An 18,349-nucleotide genomic window follows, 5' to 3' on the forward strand; every position below is an offset into this window, starting at 1 on the left:
ATTAAAAGTCCAAAGGCAAAATTAAAAACACCCTAAAATTCAAAACATGTTGTCTTGGTTATGAAGCCCCAATACTGATCAACTTCTTCACTTATTGATTCTACAAAGTTTCTCTTTCTGGACAACAACAATGCATTTATTTTTTGTGTGCAATACGTGAGTGACCCCAACTTTTAAAAGCAGAACTATTTTGACAAGAAATTCAAAGCCAGCAAGCATGATCACTCTCATATAACACTGTGAGCGTGTATCCTTTTGTGTGTGCCCAGTTAGTGTTGGCTAGGTTGAGAGACAGATGAGGATGGTTGACTCTTGCTTTATTTATAAGAAAAATAATATAAACACATCATGGAGGCACCAATTGTGGTTCAATAGTTAGGCTGAGTTGAGCTTTGCATTGAAGGCCTGGATTCAACCCTTTGGTTATGTATTATTGCCTCTTTTCCACCTGAGTGGATAGTTAGTTTGGGGCCCTGGGGATGTTCCAGCTGGAAGTATAATTTGATGGTATTTTATTTGCTGCGGTCCTGTTTATTGGAAGGACTGTACAAAGTGATGGGCCTCTGAATACAGAGGGAGCCAAGAACAAAAGGAGCAGTTTCTAAGCTTATAACCCACAAACCCCTTTAGCCAACACCAATCCAAAAGCTCTCTAGCTTTTTTCATGGTCACAGGCTCCTGCTTGGCTTTCTTGCCTCTCCTTCTCTCTGTTCTTGTCTGCTCTCTATTTCTCTGTGCTCTCACCCTTACTTTCTCCCACACACTCCTGGTCATAATACCCAGTAAAACCTCCACCCACATGGTGCTAGATTCTGGGCAGATGCTATTGGGCTTCATTTTGCATGTTCACTCATCAATTTGAATGAGGTTTTAGCTTGACACACAAGGTTTCTCCCAGCTCATAACAGTATGAAAAATGCAACATACAGCACTTGCTCCTTGAATATAGAATGTAATTGCCAAGAATTTACAAGTAAATCCATTAATAGAAAATTATATATATTTGATTGTATCCCTCTCCCTCCACCCTTCACGTTTCACCTGTCTTCTTAAGGCCTGACCCTGCAAACACTTATGCTCTTGCTTTACTTTACACAACATGAGTAGTCCCACTGACATGTGTATAAATGTTCATATGATCAGTACCTTGGATTATAAACTCTTCAGGATAAGGGTATTTCCACATTACCATTAACACTAATGTGAGTTACATGTGGCCATCCAGAAAATAATATATCCCTATCAATTTAATCTTTGCTAGTTTCAAAGCTCTATGTCTGCAATAAACATGAATTGAACTCCATTTAATTCATATTAGTATTCTATATATTGTGTATGTTTTATTATAAGTTTACAGCAAGTATGGCAAAAAACATCCATTAATTACTCACAAAAAATTGACATGTGTTTGCTACCAAAATATTTTTCAAGTAGCTCATAAAAGACACAGGTGTTCCTTCCCTTACAAACAGGTAACAGCTGGTATTGGGAACTAGTACATTTCTATCTTATTTGTACCAGTAGCATACACTATGGACTATATGCCAGAGAACTCACATTCAGCTCTAATTACTAGTAATGTGTTGCACATATGCTGGGAAAGGAGAACACGGTGTTCTAATAACCTTTGTTAGTAAGTGTGCAACAATATTACCATACTGATATTTTAAACAGTATACTAAAAAAATTCCTCAAAGTACAAAAAAGAGTCACTAACATACAATCATGTTACCTTTTGCAAAAATATGAAATAAAAATTGTATGCACAAGTAGTACTAATTCCAGCATAGCTTTTTTAAAAATATATGTGTGTGTATATACATACACATATATATTTTAAAAGAGTATGCAGCTAAAATTACTTTAAAAATACCTTAACAATATCTAATAATGTACCTTTCAGATGGTACACTGTGATTGTAAATTCCAACTTCAAAGATCTTTTCATTAAATCATATTCAGTGTATGTTATGTGTTTTCTTGTTCAAATATGTTATCAATTAGATTTCCACAGAGGTAAGAAAAAATAATAATAAGTCATTTTGATTATCTGTATGCACACCATCCTTCATATCCAAGTGCGCAACTTGTGCACCTGGATGTGAAGCACCAAAATGTATTGCTATCAGAACAAGAAGGGGGGGGAAGGGAGTCACAGAAATTTGTGAATTTTATAAAGAGATGCTAAAGCAATACAGTATCCAAGAAAGAGCGAAGTACAGTGGAGGCTGAAGCTGCAGACTGGGAGACAGAAACAAAGGAGACTCTTCTTACACAAACTTTCTTAAGGGTATTGGAGGCTTTTGCATTTCTTACCTGCTCTTGCAAAGTATGATTTTTCTCTTGCAGCTGGTTAAGAACTGCAGTTTCTCCTTCCCCTGCTTGAATTTTTGCATACAAGTCCTCTCTTTCTTTTTCTAACAGGGTGATGTTCTCTTTACTCTTTTGTAGCAAGGCCTCAAGGTTTTGAATTTTTTGGTCCTTATCTCCTATCTGACGCAGTACTTGTTCCAAATCATTCTAAAAATGCATTAAATAGTTTCTTTAAGTATAGGGACCTTAAAAGTTATTCCTGATGCATGAAATGTTAGATATCAAATTTCACAAATACTTACTACATATTCTATTTTGAAATTATAAATTCCTTTAATGTTATTTAATTAAAAAAAGATAATGTTATACATTAGGAAATCATGCAGCTTACATGTGGCAATGCACCGGCAATATTAACTGCTGCAGTACACTAGTTTGAAAAGAATGTGTGGGTTTGGTTTTTTTTACCTGGGCTTCTCGGAGTTTTGCTGTAGTGCTTTGCTGAAGAGTTTGTTGCTCCTGATGCTGCTGTTTTGCTTTATCTAACTGATGCTGTAATTCGGTGCAATTTGCTGCTTTTTCCTTTAGCTTAAAAAAACAGTCACGGACTGTTGACTGAAAACTGACAAGCACAATTCAGTAGTTCAATAACATTTATCATTTACTCTAATACTGAAAGACTACACTAAACAATTTAACATTTCAAACAGATGTAAAAGTAGTAATTTGTCATACCAATTCTATAGCAAAGAACGAACACAGCACTGAAGTACTTCTCAACACTGACAGTAGGCAAATTCTAAATAACAAAAATTATCTCAAGTGTCAGACATGCATTATTTTACATCTTAACACCAAACTGTTAAAGGAGATTTAGTCTTTTTTCCTATGGATAAGGTAGTCGAAGTAATTTATATTCATAAAGTATACTAAGTGCTAATTATCATTAGCAGTTTTAGTAGCAACTTAGGGCTGGTCCACTCTACAGACTTGCACTGGTATAACTACGTCGCTCAGAGGTGTGAAAAATCCACACCCCTGAGCAACGTAGTTATACAGACCTAATCCCCGGTTTAGACAGCGCTATGTCGGTGGGAGACCTTCTTCTGTCAGCATAGCTACTGCCTCTAAGGGAGGTGGATTAACTACGCCGATGGGACAGCTCTTTCCCATCAGCACAGAGCGTCTTCATTAAAGCGCTACAGTAGCGCAGCTGCATCGATGCAGTTGTGCTGATGCAGCGTTTTAAGTATACACCTGCCCTTATGCTCTACTTACCTTAACAGACTTTCTGGAGCCAACATGCAAAGCATTGCACAGTGTTAGCTGTATGACTGTCATTAAAGTCTAAGAGTGGAGGTGTCTGCTAAACTGCAGTGTAAAACTTTGAAAATGTACCAATCTTAGATATTTGGCACGTCTGCATATAGCTAATATAAACAGGTCAACAACAAATATTTGTTACTAAGGTAGAGCCCTATTGCAAAAAAAACTTAACCTATTAATAGAGTAGTAAAATTACTGTTTTCTGACACCAATTCCCCCCTACACATTATTCACTGTAATCACGTTATGTCAATTACTTCTTCAGTTGGACCCTGATCCCATAAAAATATATGCATACACAAAACTCTGCTATGCACGGCATAAGTTTCTGTGCATGGGGATCTTTTTGCATGCTCAGACCCTTAGCCTCAAAGTCCTCAAGTGCCTGGGCTATATCCTTTATTTGTCTGTAAAGCACCTCGCACATTTAGGCTCTAGGCAAGGAAATAATTCTTAGCCTTCTAAAAACAAAAAAGTAACTGTCCTATAGACTATTTTGCCAAAAGAAAAATAGTGGATTTTTTTTAATGAGGATTTTTAAAAAATGCAATTACGTTTTAACAAACGTAGTCAAAGCTGTCAGCTGGACACAAACTCTATAAACACCAACATGAGAAGGAGGTTGCAAGTAGAATACACAAACCATCACTACAACGAAGGTGAAATCTGATCACGTGTATCACTCCTACCTCCTCTTCAGCACGAGACAGTTTTAACTGCAGATCAGCCACCTGCTGTTCCTTGTCCATCAGTTTTTCACTAGAGAGTTGTCTCTGTTCTTTAAGTCGACCATGTGCTTCCCCTAGCTGGCGCTCTGTCTCCAGAAGTTTACTGTGCAACTGGAAGAAAATACTGGTCTCAGTTTTCCAGCCACTACACTGTACTTCAGACTCATTATCCACACAATATAGTAATTTTCATCATGCTTTTAATCACACAAGAATGGTATGACTAAAACATCTTGGGAATTATTTTCATATACCTGAGCTAAATCATACCAGCCACGTGCACATGCAGGAACATAGGCTCAAAAGGGGTGGTATGTTCAGAAGGTGGGAAGTGAGGCTATGAAGAAGCAGCCTCACCCCTTTATAGAAGCCCCTCTATATGAGCTATGTGGCCTTACGCAGAGAAAAACCAGGATTAAATTCCATCCCCCACCAAATGCATAAAATACACTGGTCTACAATTTTTGAGAAGTCGTCTGCTTCAGAGATAAAATGTGCTATTTATTATGTATTTTGATGTGCTGAATTCAAATATGACAATTAAAACAACTGATTGGCTACTGTTTCTAAGATATTTAAGTTTTTACATTTTAGGTCTATGTATATTGTGTAGATAGTAGAGTTTTAATCATAAATTGTAAACCTAGGTCTTTTCATGTGTTTATGGTTGCTTTACATGATAATATTTCACCTGTCCTGTTTATGTAACACTTGAAAAATCAGCAAAAGGGTTATATAAATAAAATTTATTATGAAACAAAAGGCAAAAAACTATTCTGTACATAGTTTAGTCCTATTCAGTGTCTACTCGGCGCTTCTTGGCTTGTCTCTTGTATTCATTAAATGGAGCATCTCTTGTCACTGTCCAGCAATAGTCTGCAAGCATTGATGGGCTCCATTTGCCCTGATAGCGTTTCTCCATTGTTGCAATGTCCTGGTGAAATCGCTCGCTGTGCTCGTTGCTCACTGCTCCGCAGTTCGGTGGAAAAAAATCTAGATGAGAGTGCAAAAAATGTATCTTTAGTGACATGTTGCAACCAAGGCTTTTGTATGCCTTGAGGAGGTTTTCCACCAACAACCTGTAGTTGTCTGCCTTGTTGTTTCCGAGAAAATTTATTGCCACTAACTGGAAGGCTTTCCATGCCGTCTTTTCCTTGCCACGCAGTGCATGGTCAAATGCATCATCTCGAAGAAGTTCACGAATCTGAGGACCAACAAAGACACCTTCCTTTATCTTAGCTTCACTTAACCTTGGAAATTTTCCACGGAGGTACTTGAAAGCTGCTTGTGTTTTGTCAATGGCCTTGACAAAGTTCTTCATCAGACCCAGCTTGATGGGTAAGGGTGGTAACAAAATCTTCCTTGATTCAACAAGTGGTGGATGCTGAACACTTTTCCTCCCAGGCTCCAATGACTGTCGGAGTGGCCAATCTTTCTTGATGTAGTGGGAATCTCTTGCACGACTATCCCATTCGCAGAGAAAACAGCAGTACTTTGTGTATCCAGTCTGCAGACCAAGCAAGAGAGCAACAACCTTCAAATCGCCACAAAGCTGCCACTGATGTTGGTCATAGTTTATGCACCTCAAAAGTTGTTTCATGTTGTCATAGGTTTCCTTCATATGGACTGCATGACCAACTGGAATTGATGGCAAAACATTGCCATTCTGCAGTAAAACAGCTTTAAGACTCGTCTTCGATGAGTCAATGAACAGTCTCCACTCATCTGGATCGTGAACGATGTTGAGGGCTGCCATCACACCATCGATGTTGTTGCAGGCTACAAGATCACCTTCCATGAAGAAGAATGGGACAAGATCCTTTTGACGGTCACGGAACATGGAAACCCTAACATCGCCTGCCAGGAGATTCCACTGCTGTAGTCTGGAGCCCAACAGCTCTGCCTTACTCTTGGGTAGTTCCAAATCCCTGACAAGATCATTCAGTTCACCTTGTGTTATGAGGTGTAGTTCAGAGGAGGAGGATGGGAGAAAATGTGGGTCCTGTGACATTGATGGTTCAGGACCAGAAGTTTCATCCTCTTCCTCGTCTGACTCAAGTGAGAATGATTCTGGTGCATCAGGAACCGGCAGTCCTTCTCCGTGGGGTACTGGGCTTATAGCTGATGGAATGTTTGGATAATGCACAGTCCACTTTTTCTTCTTTGACACACCTTTCCCAACTGGAGGCACCATGCAGAAGTAACAATTGCTGGTATGATCTGTTGGCTCTCTCCAAATCATTGGCACTGCAAAAGGCATAGATTTCCTTTTCCTGTTCAACCACTGGCGAAGATTTGTTGCACAAGTGTTGCAGCATATGTGTGGGGCCCACCTCTTGTCCTGATCTCCAATTTTGCAGCCAAAATAAAGGTGATAGGCTTTCTTAACCATAGTGGTTATACTGCGCTTTTGCGATGCAAAAGTCACTTCACCACAAACATAGCAGAAGTTATCTGCACTGTTCACACAAGTACGAGGCATCTCTGCTCACTTTGGCTAAACAGAAATGTGTCCCTTTGCAAAATCAAACACTGACAAATAAGAGAGCACGACACTGTATGATTTCTAGAGCTGATATAGGGCAATTTGTTCAGCAGAGTGATGTAAGCTTTGTTATGATTGCATCATCCACGACTTCTAGGAATAACATGATGCAATTCATATCATGTATGATGCAATACCAGCTTCAGATTGCATCATTCATTGTTTTGCCTAAAAAGCAAGTACTGTCCAAACCCAGTCATAGATTTATTCATAGATCCAGTCAAAGATGTATTTTAGTCATTTCTGGTTTAAATTGAGATCCCTTCCCTTTATAACTCACTTATCCTCCGCCATTCCCAAGTCAAGGGTCGTATATACTGACCCAATAGCATATCTTGAAAACTAGAGCCAATCAAGAATTTTAAGCATCATTTTCGTTCTCAGTGACCCAGAATTAGTAAAGTTTGACTACATTTATTTCAGAAGCATTTTGGCTGTAGAGCAGTGATATTTATCATGTAAAATAGCAATGGCTGAACCAACATCTTACATAGAGCTCACAGTAAATCAGCATTCCCATGCTCTCCAATGGCCCATGTTCTAAGTTTTTACTGGCTACACTGGTTCCAATATCATGGTGTTCTGCATTATCTGGGCGAGTGGAACTTGTGTTTTCAGCTCACCATGAGCGCCTGGCATTCCTCCACTACAAGGGAGGCTGATGTATGGACTCTCTCTATAAGATGTGCTAGATCTTTAGGCGTGTCCTGTGGTCACATGCCCTTTTGTAGCTTACTCCCCAGCTCCTTCCATAGGACTTGTAACCCATCTCTTGGATCGGCTGATGCATGGGAAACTTCCCCGGAGAGTACAAAGTAAGGACCTAGGCAAATTAGAGGATTGGGCCAAAAGAAATCTGATGAGGTTCAACAAGGACAAGTGCAGAGTCCTGCACTTAGGACAGAAGAATCCCATGCACTGCTACAGACTAGGGACCGAATGGCTAGGCAGCAGTTCTGCAGAAAAGGACCTAGGGGTTACAGTGGACGAGAAGCTGGATATGAGTTGACAGTGTGCCCTTGTTGCCAAGAATGCTAATGGCATTTTGGGCTGTATAAGTAGGAGCATTGCCAGCAGATCGAGGGACGTGATCATTCCACTCTATTCGGCATTGGTGAGATCTCATCTGGAGTAGTGTTTCCAGTTTTGGGCCCCACACTACAAGAAGGATGTGGAAAAATTGGAAAGAATCCAGTGGAGGGCAACAAAAATGATTAGGGGGCTGGAGCACATGACTTATGAGGAGAGGCTGAGGGAACTGGGATTGTTTAGTCTGCAGAAAAGAAGAATGAGGGGGGATCTGATAGCTGCTTTCAACTACCCGAAAGGGGGTTCCAAAGAGGATGGAGATTGTTCTCAGTGGTAGCAGATGACAGAACAAGGAGTAATGGTCTCAAGTTGCAGTGAGGGAGGTTTAGGTTGGATATTAGGAAAAACTTTTTCACTAGGAGGGTGGTGAAGCAGTGGAATGGCTTACCTAGGGAGGTGATGGAATCTCCTTCCTTAGAGGTTTTTAAGGTCAGGCTTGACAAAGCCCTGGCTGGGATGATTTAGTTGGGGATTGGTCCTGCTTTGAGCAGGGGGTTGGACTGATGACCTTCTGAGGTCCCTTCCAACCCTGATATTCTATGATTCTATGACGCTGTCATCAGCTAAAGGAGCTGAGGGCTTTCTTTACAGTTATTTGCTATAAACAGGCATCCATTCAAACAAATTTTTCTTCCCTCTGAAACCTCAAGCTGTTATTTTAGGCTATTAGTTACCTCCTGCCCACTCCTACACACTACTGAATCCCAACCGACATATACATGTGAGCTTCCATTTTGTGGATTTAGGAGCAACAGGTAACTACAGAGTAAGACAGAAGTATTTCAATGCAAAACATTGAATGGGTCAGACCTTACAGTAGAAAAATTACTTCCACCTAACTGGAGCACTTACATCAGTGGATAAAAATATCTGAAGCTAAGTTATTTCCCTTTATAAGTCCACACTATTAACCACTGTAAATTAAAAATCATTCCACCTGTGGGTGATGGACTATTAGTAATTGTGACATAGTAACACTAGTAATTTGTGTGTGTGATTGGAGGCAAGAAATTGTGGTAAATTGCTAATGTAATTTCCTTCTAAAAATATGCACAAGAGTTGAGCAAACTTGGGAAAGTTTGCAGCAACAGCTTAACCGCTGATGTCATTTGTACCCGGATGTTGGGAGAAAACACCAAAGGTAGGAAGAAAGCTCCAGAAATAAAAAAAATCAGCAGAAGTATAACAACTGGGGGGAGGGATAACTCAGTGGTTTGAGCAAAAAAGGGGGGAGGGATAGCTCAGTGGTTTGAGCATTGGCCTGCTAAACCCAAGGTTATGAGTTCAATCCTTGAGGGGGCCACCTAGGGATCTGGGGCAAAATCAGAACTTGGTCCTGCTAGTGAAGGCAGGGGGCTGGACTCGATGACCTTTCAAGGTCCCTTCCAGTTCTAGGAGATAAATAAATAAATTAATGGAGATATCCTATTTATTTATTTAACATTTTACATGTTACAGAAATGAAGGTCACACTTTCTTAACACATATGTTTATAAACAATGTATATTCAATAAATAATTAGTAGGTTTTATAAGCCTGTTGGAGACATGAGCAGCATGTGTTGTAGATGGTTATAAATCTATAAAAAAATCTATAAAAAGGGAAATAAGGACAACCCAAGGAATTACAGACCAGTCAACTTAACTTCTGTACCCAGAAAGATAATGGAGCAAATAATTAAGCAATCAATTTGCGAACATCTAGAAGATAATAAGGTGATAAGTGAGAGTCAAAAAAAAAAACCGAACCAACCTGATAGCTTTCTTTGACAGGGTAACAAGCCTTGTGGATAGGGGGAAAGCAGTAGACGAGGTATATCTTGACTTTAGTAAAGCTTTTGATACTGTTTCGCATGACCTTCTCATAAACAAACTAGGGAAATGCAATCTAGGTGGAGCGACTATAAGGTGGGTGCAAAACGGTTGGAAAACCTTTACCAGAGAGTAGTTATCAATGGTTCAAGTCATGCTGGAAGGACATAATGAGTGGGGCCCCGGAGGGATCAGTTCTGGGTCCGGTTCTGTTCAATATCTTTATCAATGATTTAGATAATGGCATAGAGAGTATACTTATAAAGTTTGCGGACGATACCAAGCTGGGAGGGGTTGCAAGTGCTTTGGAGGTTAGGATTAAAATTCAAAATGATCTGGAGAAATGGTCTGAAGTAAATAAGATGAAATCCAATAAGGACAAATGCAAAGTACTCCGTTTAGGAAGGAACAATCAGTTGCACACATACAAAATGGGAAATGACTGCCTAGGAAGGAGTACTGCGGTAAGGGATCTGGGGGGTCATAGTGGACCACAAGCTAAATATGAGTCAACATTGTAATGCTGTTGCAAAAAAAGCAAACATTGTTCTGGGATGTATTAGCAGAGTGTTGTAAGCAAGACACGAGAAGGAATTCTTCCACTCTACTCCATGCTGATTAGGCCTCAAGTGGAGTATTGTGTCCAGTTCTGGATGCCACCTTTCAGGAAGGGTGTGGACAAATTGGAAAGAGTCCAGAGAAGAGCAACAAAAATGATTAAAGGGCTAGAAAACATTACCTATGAGGGAAGATTGAGAAAGTTGGGTTTGTTTAGTCTGGAAAAGAGAACACAGAGGGGACATGATAACAGTTTTCAAGTATGTAAAAGGTTGTTACAAAGAGGAGGGAGAAGAATTGTTTTTCTTAACCTCTGAGGATAGGACAAGAAGCAATGGGCTTAAATTGCAGCAAGGGAGGTTTAGGTTGGACATTAGAAAAAACTTCCGGTCAGGGTGGTTAAGCACTGGAATAAATTGCCTAGGGAGGTTGTAGAATCTCCATCCTTGGAGATTTTTAAGAGCAGGTTAGACAAACACCTGTCAGGAATGGTCTAGATAATACTTGGTCCTGCCATGAGTCCAGGGGACTGGACTAGATGACCTCTCAAGGTCCCTTCCAGTCCTATGATTCTATGTTAGAAGAAGGGGCTATAGATGGTTACAAGCCATGGTTATATGCAACTTATTGACCTATTGGATTCTAACAAGCTATATAAATTGATTAACCATTTATTTAAAAAACACTATTAACCTTTATAAAGGTCCCTTTAATATACAATGTGATCAAAATGCATTAGTCTATAGAAGCAAGAGGCAGAGTATATGGCCAAAAGCTCTTAAACCATTGACTTCTGTGGGGAATGGTGTGGCGCAGTGTGGACATGTGATGAACTTTAAGCTAATAGGGCTGTATAACTAAAGACATTACCATAGCGAGTAGAATGTACTTATTACTGATTTTACTTATAAAGAAAAAAAATCTCTAGAGTTAAAAAGGTCTGACCAATCAGTAGGCTATCATGTTCAAAGTTGCATGATAAAACCAATATTTATTAGCAGCTATCACTTCTAAGGAAAAGAGAGGGTTATATTTTCCTTTTCTCCTCTCCCCCTGCATCCCACCACTCCGCATCCCTCAATTACTGTCTCAGATCCTTCCTCATGCAAAACCACCTTGTGTTGAACATTCTTCTAATCCCTGTTTGCCTAACCAAACCATCAGCCTCTCCTCTTTCAAATAACTCAGTGAAACCCACTTCTGTCAGGTCACCTCAAAAAAGTATGTTGTACAGACATGCACTTAACCAATCCACAGAGATGTGCACATATCAAAAACTGAGAAACTGGATCATCTTTTTATTGAAACCCTTTTCTTTTCTACCCCCCATCTCTCAACTGTTTGTTACTCTCGCTCACCACATCACATAAAAAATTAAGTCCTGATCCTGCAATGAGCTGCATGCAAGCACATGGGTCCATCCAAATCATTACAAGATCAGGGCCAGGACCAAGTTATATTTTTATATTCTCTGTAACGCACAATTTTGGGTTCTCCATAAACAAGTGAAACTATCAGCTATGCTGTCAGAGTCCCATTCCAGTCATCATCAAGCAAAATGGAAACAAAATAGAGAAACCGTACTTTTTAAAACTACTGTATCAGAAGTGTTAACATCACTCACAGACTTGCTGTTTTAAGTAATGAGCATTTCCTGCTGAAGACTAAGGGATAACCCTGTAATGTTCTGAGGTCTCCAACTGCTGGCTAGAATGGCAGTTGAGGGTGCCCTGTACCTTGCAGAAGCACATGGAACTCTCCAGGATCTCGGCCGACAACTGTTTGAGACAATTTTGATAAGAGGGCACATGGGCTTTCTCCACTAGAGAGTGAGGTGGGTTACCATATAAACCATGTTTAGCCATTCAGCAAATAGCAATTCATTATGACATCATGAACAATATCACGTAATAACATGTTAGGAACAATCGAACTGTGGCCATAAACCAGTGGTGGGCAACCTGGGGCCCAACAGGGTAATCTGATTGCGGGATGTGAGCCATTTTGCTGATGTTGACCGTCCGCAGGCACAGCCCCCCGCAGCTCCCAGTGGCCGCAGTTCGCTGTTCCCAGTCAATGGGAGCTGCGGGAAGCGGTGGGGAATGGCGAACCATGGCCACTGGGAGCTGCAGGGGGCCATGCCTGCGGATGGTCAACGTCAGCAGAACGTCTCGCGGCCCGCAATCAGATTACCCTGATGGGCCGCATGTGGCCCACAGGTTGCCCACCACTGCCGTAAACAGATCATCCACAAATTTTCCTTCAGCCCCGAAGAAATGATTAATCCTAATGAACTGTGTGTGCTATATTCCATGTATTAAAATAATTACATTGCATACACATAAAGATACCTTTCAAAAATTCAATATTTAAAATACTATTTCTCATTTTTTTAATTTCATTTTAAATTAAAAGAAACACTGCTGACTTTAGGACCAGATAGGATATTAAAGCTTTCAACACACCAACAACCTCAGCTTCATTTGAGGTAAAATCTCACACGCGAAAAAAAGTATTCTGTGACTGAATCTTAACTGGTATCTGTTTAATTGCGGTGTAGACGTTTGGGCTTAGGCTGGAACTCCGGCTCTAGGACCCCACGAGGTGGTAGGGTCCCAGAGCTCAGCCTGCTGCCTGAGCCCAAACATCTAGACCACAATTAAACAGCCCTTTAGCCCGAGACTTGTGAGCCCGAGACCTGTGAGCCCGAGTCAGCTGGCATAGGCCAGCTGCAGGCAGTTAATTGCAGTGTAGACATACCCTAGTAGGTTACACCCTTGCAATGATCATCTCCAGTCACAGGTAAGGTAATAAAAAGATAGCTATAAACCTATTTCCAATATTCAAAACTATGAGCTAAGACTGTTAAGTGAACAACAATATGAAATATATGGGAACTGTACAAAGCGATTAGAGAAGAAACTGGAAAAACTAAGACAAATCTCTCTTTCTAGGAGTAACCAGTTACTGTATCATTAATAGACTCAGAATCTCTCAATCCACCCTGAAGTCCTCCCTCCACCATGTCTAAATCAGTGGTCCCCAAACTTTTTTTTTACTGATTTCCCTCTCCCCCTAACTGGTATACACACACACACACACACACACACACACACAGAGCCATGGTCAGGAACCAGAGGGGGCCCGGGAGCAGGGCCGCGGCCAGGAAGGGAGCTAGGGGCAGAGCAGGGATGGGTGGTGCTTCCTCTCCGCCCCCATGGGGGCTGGCCTGGGCCCCGCTACACATGCCCCCCAAACATTCCTCCATGCCCCCCTACAGGGGAGTGCTTCACAGTTTGGGGACCACTGGTCTCAACAGACAATCTTGGGAATTCCAGTGATCCCCCTTCAGGCAGGTTTTCTTGGTTGGACTGAATTCCCTTCTGATGGTATCACTGGCAGATTTGTGTCATCTACACTTCCTTTCCTAGAAATTTATTAGGCAATCCAAGTTTCTTTTCCCCACCAAAAATCCTTTCACAAGCCCTACTTAGCTGGAGCACGCCCTCTTAGTCTGAAACCAGTTTCCAGCTGAACTCTGCCAGTTGGTTGTGCTTTCGGAAATTGCAATCTTTGCAGTCTAGGAAGATGGCTGCAATGTCACCCATCAGGATTCCTAAGCATATGGATCAAACTTCAAACTTCATCACATCTCCAAGCATCAGCCTTTTTTTTTTTCCCCCCCATTAAACTTGGATTCTTGCCAAACCACAGGAGATTCCAGTAGAAAGTATGCATGCATAGGTTAAGGTGTAATTTATTACAGGCTTGTGGGTGGGCATCAAGCCAACATATTTATTTAAATTACTTTATGAAAAAGGGAAAGCTGTAAAAGCACAGGCCTAAAAGTAAAGTAAACCAAGCTGGAATGAACCACAGATTTCTTATTGAAGGATTGAGTGTGATTCTTGAAACACAAACATCTCTCTGATCTTGCATACTACACACAAAGAGGCACCCAACAAAACAAAGATAAAACAAAACTGCACCTCAAAGTCAACTTTCATCTAACATTGAATAATAGTGGGTCAATCCCACCGCTCTATGAAAGTAGCTCTGATTATACTCCATAGGATTTAGCATGTGAAAGGACTATGGGACTGTTCACTATATGCATTCCAATATAAAGGCTCAAATCACAGAACCACACATTAGAAATTGAAAAAAACTATTAGGACTTTATGTTGTTCCTCTAGTCATGCAGAGTTCTTCTCTATAATACATTCACTGCTTAGTACATTTTTTAAGGAATCAAACGATGGGGTTTCCACTACTTCTTCTATACTATCCTACAGTCTAACAAGCTTTACAACTAGGAAACTTTCCCAATATTCAACCAAAACTTTCTTTTGTACTACTTCATCCCATTACAACTTACTCTACTCTGAGCCAGCAGAAACAATATTACTTGCTCTTTGTTATTTACAGCCTTGCAAAACTTTTAGACACATGAGGAAGGCTTGATCACTTTCATATCTGGCAAGTAAACTAAGCAATCTAAGTAGCATTTTCTTTTGCCAATACTCCACACCTAGAGTCAGGAAAAGAATGTGATCAGAACAAAAAAAAAAGGGGGAAGGGGGGGTGCAGAGAGACACCAAACATAGTGCAATGGTCAGTTACCTAAGAACCCCCAACAGGAGAGGAATATCACAGATATGCCTCAAGATCCGTATTCATGGGTAAGGGCATGATGAATTTGGAAATTATTGATTTCTCTGACTCTCAGGGCTTGTCCAGTCAGTGCCTTTAGTCTGCATCAGCTGGGGTATAAATTCTAACATGCACCAGCATGTTGCACACTAACTGACCTGTGTGGACCCTGCAGGTGCACACTAAAAGTTCTTTAGTGGATGTTAATGTACTGCTGTTTGAAATGGGACTATATTAACATGCACTAGGGAACTTTTAGTGTGCACCAGCAGGGTCCAGATGAGCCAGTGAGTTCCTGACCCAGCAGCATGCATTAGAATTTACACTCCAGCTGATGTGGATTAAGGCACAATGCAGACAAGCCCTCTGAAAACAAGAAATAAGCTCTACGGCTAATTTAGATTAAGAAGAGTATTATTCTTAAAAAATGGAAAGCTACTTATAAAGAACTATTTACAAGGTTAAAGGAATTAGAGGTTCCTTTCACACAGAGCAGAAAATTTAATTATTTTAAACAGACAGCATTAGTAATCTTAGAGATACAAAACTAAAACAATATGAATTATGGACCAGACCCTCACCTGGTGTAAGCGAGCACAACTCTACGCCAACTTGCTCCAACTAAGTGTCTGGCCCTATAACTAGTTTCAGGTATGACAGTACTGATCAGAGTAAGTTTCTGTACTCCCTCTTTTACCTTTACCTCATCTTTCTTTGTGTTCTTTGCTTAGTTCTCTAACGTGCCAAAACATGACACTTGAAATTTATTTTTCATTTATAACAGCCAGGAAATACACATTTAGCAGCATGTTTACATTTCCCCCCTCCAATAAACAAATGCGTACACACACACACAGAGCACTGTAGTTCCCGGAGATTTTAAATGTAGATATCACAGACACACACAGAAGCTCTATATTACATATACACAAATATATAGGGAAAAGTGTAGTATTGAGAAGAATAATATGAATGAAAACAATGTTTTTGAAGGCACCACACCTGATTAAGCTCACTCTGCAGTTGTAGGCTATGTTGTTCTTTTTCCTCTCTCTGCTGTTGTAGCTGTTTAAACTCTGCCTTGAGATGCTGATACTTTGTCTCTATTTCTGACAATTCTTCCTTAAGTTTGTGGCTTGCTTCCCCCTTCTCCCCCAGTTCTGTCTGTAATCTCTGCAATGAGGCTTCAGAGGCAGACAGCCTTGCCCGAAGCTGCTCCAGGTCCAGGTCCTTTTGGTGAAGGCTTGCCTGCATATTTTTTTTACTCACTGATTCTTCATAGTGCCTTTCTTCTAACTGGGTGTAATCAAGTTCTTTCTTCAGCAGCTTTTCTGTCAGACTCTATAACAGCAATTAAATGGAAATTAAATTACAATTCTGCTTACATCTGATCAACTGTTATTACTCACATTTCCTCACAAGAGTTTATCCAGAGCAATGAACAAGTCTCTCACAATAATAATCTCCAAAATTGAGTTGAGACATGAAATAAGTCTGTCAATAATTCTACATTTTAATTTCTATTTCATATTATAGCAGTCAATGCCAGAGTCCATATAGCATACCATTACAATTATAATTCCCATTTTCAGGCTCCCTTGCTCTCTATATATTTTAAACTGTGCTCAGTAAAGTTGCTTTCTGGACTGAAACTAACACTTTTCCTTTACTCCTTATATAAGCCCTTTTCCTCGTCTTCTGGTAGCTGATTCAGTTGCCACTATTTCTACATCTTGAAGACTGATTTGTTTTACTGAAACAACTGAGCTTCTATGTTACTGCAAGCTCATGCATGTGTTTGGCAAATTGCTTTGTGACAGCTAAAAATTATTTGTATGTCAGAGGTACCTCACCCTTTCATGTACTTCTCTGTATGTTTAAATTTGTGGGCCACTGCCTCACCTGTAATTCTGTGTAAGGCAGTGGTTGTCAACCTTTTTTCATTTGCGGACCCCTACAAATTTTCAAATGGAGGTACGGATCCCTTTGGAAATCTTAGACAATCTGCGGACCCACAGGGGTCCATGGACCACAGGTTGAAAACCACTGGTATAAGGCATCATACCCTCACTTTTTCAAGAAGTTTCCTCATTTTGCCCTATCACATCTCAAGAGAAGTGCAACATCCCCAAATATTCAAAATGTGTGTCTCTACGGTCCAATGGGTCAGCGCATTCATCTGTTAACCGAAAGGATGTTGGTTCAAGCCCACCCAGGGACGACGGTAACCGTGTTAGTTCTTGGGGGGGAGGGATAGCTCAGAGGCTTGAGCATTGGCCTGCTAAACCCAGGGTTGTGAGTTCAATCCTTGAGGGGGCCATTTAGGGATTTGGGGCAAAAATCTGTCTGGGGATTGGTCCTGCTTCGAGCCGGAGGTTGGACTAGATGACCTCCTGAGCTCCCTTCCAACCCTGATATTCTATGAGCTTCTCTTGAACAGAGACTGCCAAAATGAGTGCAGCGTGCGACATTAAAAAATGATAATAGCATGAAACCACCAAACTCATAACGTGATTCAGAATTTAGCCTGTTTTAACATGTTAGTGTTCTACTAACACACACCAGCTAACTCCCTCAAGCCAGACTTTTCTGTTGGAAAATAAAACTCTGCATACAAGTCAACTCAGGAGGGTTGTTTGTTTTTAATTTGAACATACCACAAATTTAAGAATGGCCTTTTAGTGAAGAGGAGCTCTGGAGTCTCAAATTTTTCTCACCACACTTTAGCAAAATTCATTTTGCAAGCAGCAAGGCCTCTGAATCAGTATTGATCAATGCCTCAGCAATAGAGGCCATTTTCCTGCTGGAGGTGCCATCTTTCAAAGAGAGAACTAAAGCCAAGATCTTAACCATTGTCCTTAAATAGCCAATGGCACTTTTTGAAATTTATCAGCTGTCTTCCTGGGTGTCATAGTAAAATTCCAGCTCAGGGAATTCATTGTCTCCCTAAAATCCCCATGTAGGTATAACTGAATTCTTAACTTCCTGTCCCATCGTAGCATCTCTGTGTGCATCTTTCAGCTACCAATGTTCTCCCCGCAGTTTAACTGGATACTCTGTTTTTCAGCCCCTCTTTAAACAAAACATTTCTAAGAATTCAGCTGGCTGGCAGCTTGAAAAATCCCAGCACTCACAAGTTTAGTGTCAAAAGCGTCAGTTGGTGGTTTATGTTCGGCAATTCCTGGAATATATAGGTTCAAGAGAAGACATAGAAAGAACTGTAATTCTAGCTATGTTGGGCATTTTTAAAGCACACTTCTTCATAGCATCTAGGCACCAATCCCAAATTGATTTTGCTTTGGTTAGTTTAACAGAAAATTAAAACA

The 18,349-nt window shown here is 40.5% G+C and overlaps 1 protein-coding gene across 1 annotated transcript in view; it reads right to left on the minus strand.

Annotated features, from left to right (window-relative positions):
• EEA1 (early endosome antigen 1) overlaps positions 1-18,349 on the minus strand; it is a 157,827-nt gene that overhangs the window by 38,259 nt on the left and 101,219 nt on the right. Inside the window, exons 12-15 of the mRNA XM_065403979.1 lie at positions 16,026-16,364; positions 4,329-4,478; positions 2,782-2,901; positions 2,317-2,520 (exon numbers count right to left, since the gene is read on the minus strand). Coding sequence (XP_065260051.1) covers positions 2,317-2,520; positions 2,782-2,901; positions 4,329-4,478; positions 16,026-16,364 — 813 coding nt within the window. The remainder of the gene's footprint in view (positions 1-2,316; positions 2,521-2,781; positions 2,902-4,328; positions 4,479-16,025; positions 16,365-18,349) is intronic.

Source organism: Emys orbicularis, chromosome 1 (assembly GCF_028017835.1).
Source record: "Emys orbicularis isolate rEmyOrb1 chromosome 1, rEmyOrb1.hap1, whole genome shotgun sequence".
Lineage (NCBI taxonomy): Eukaryota > Metazoa > Chordata > Testudines > Emydidae > Emys > Emys orbicularis.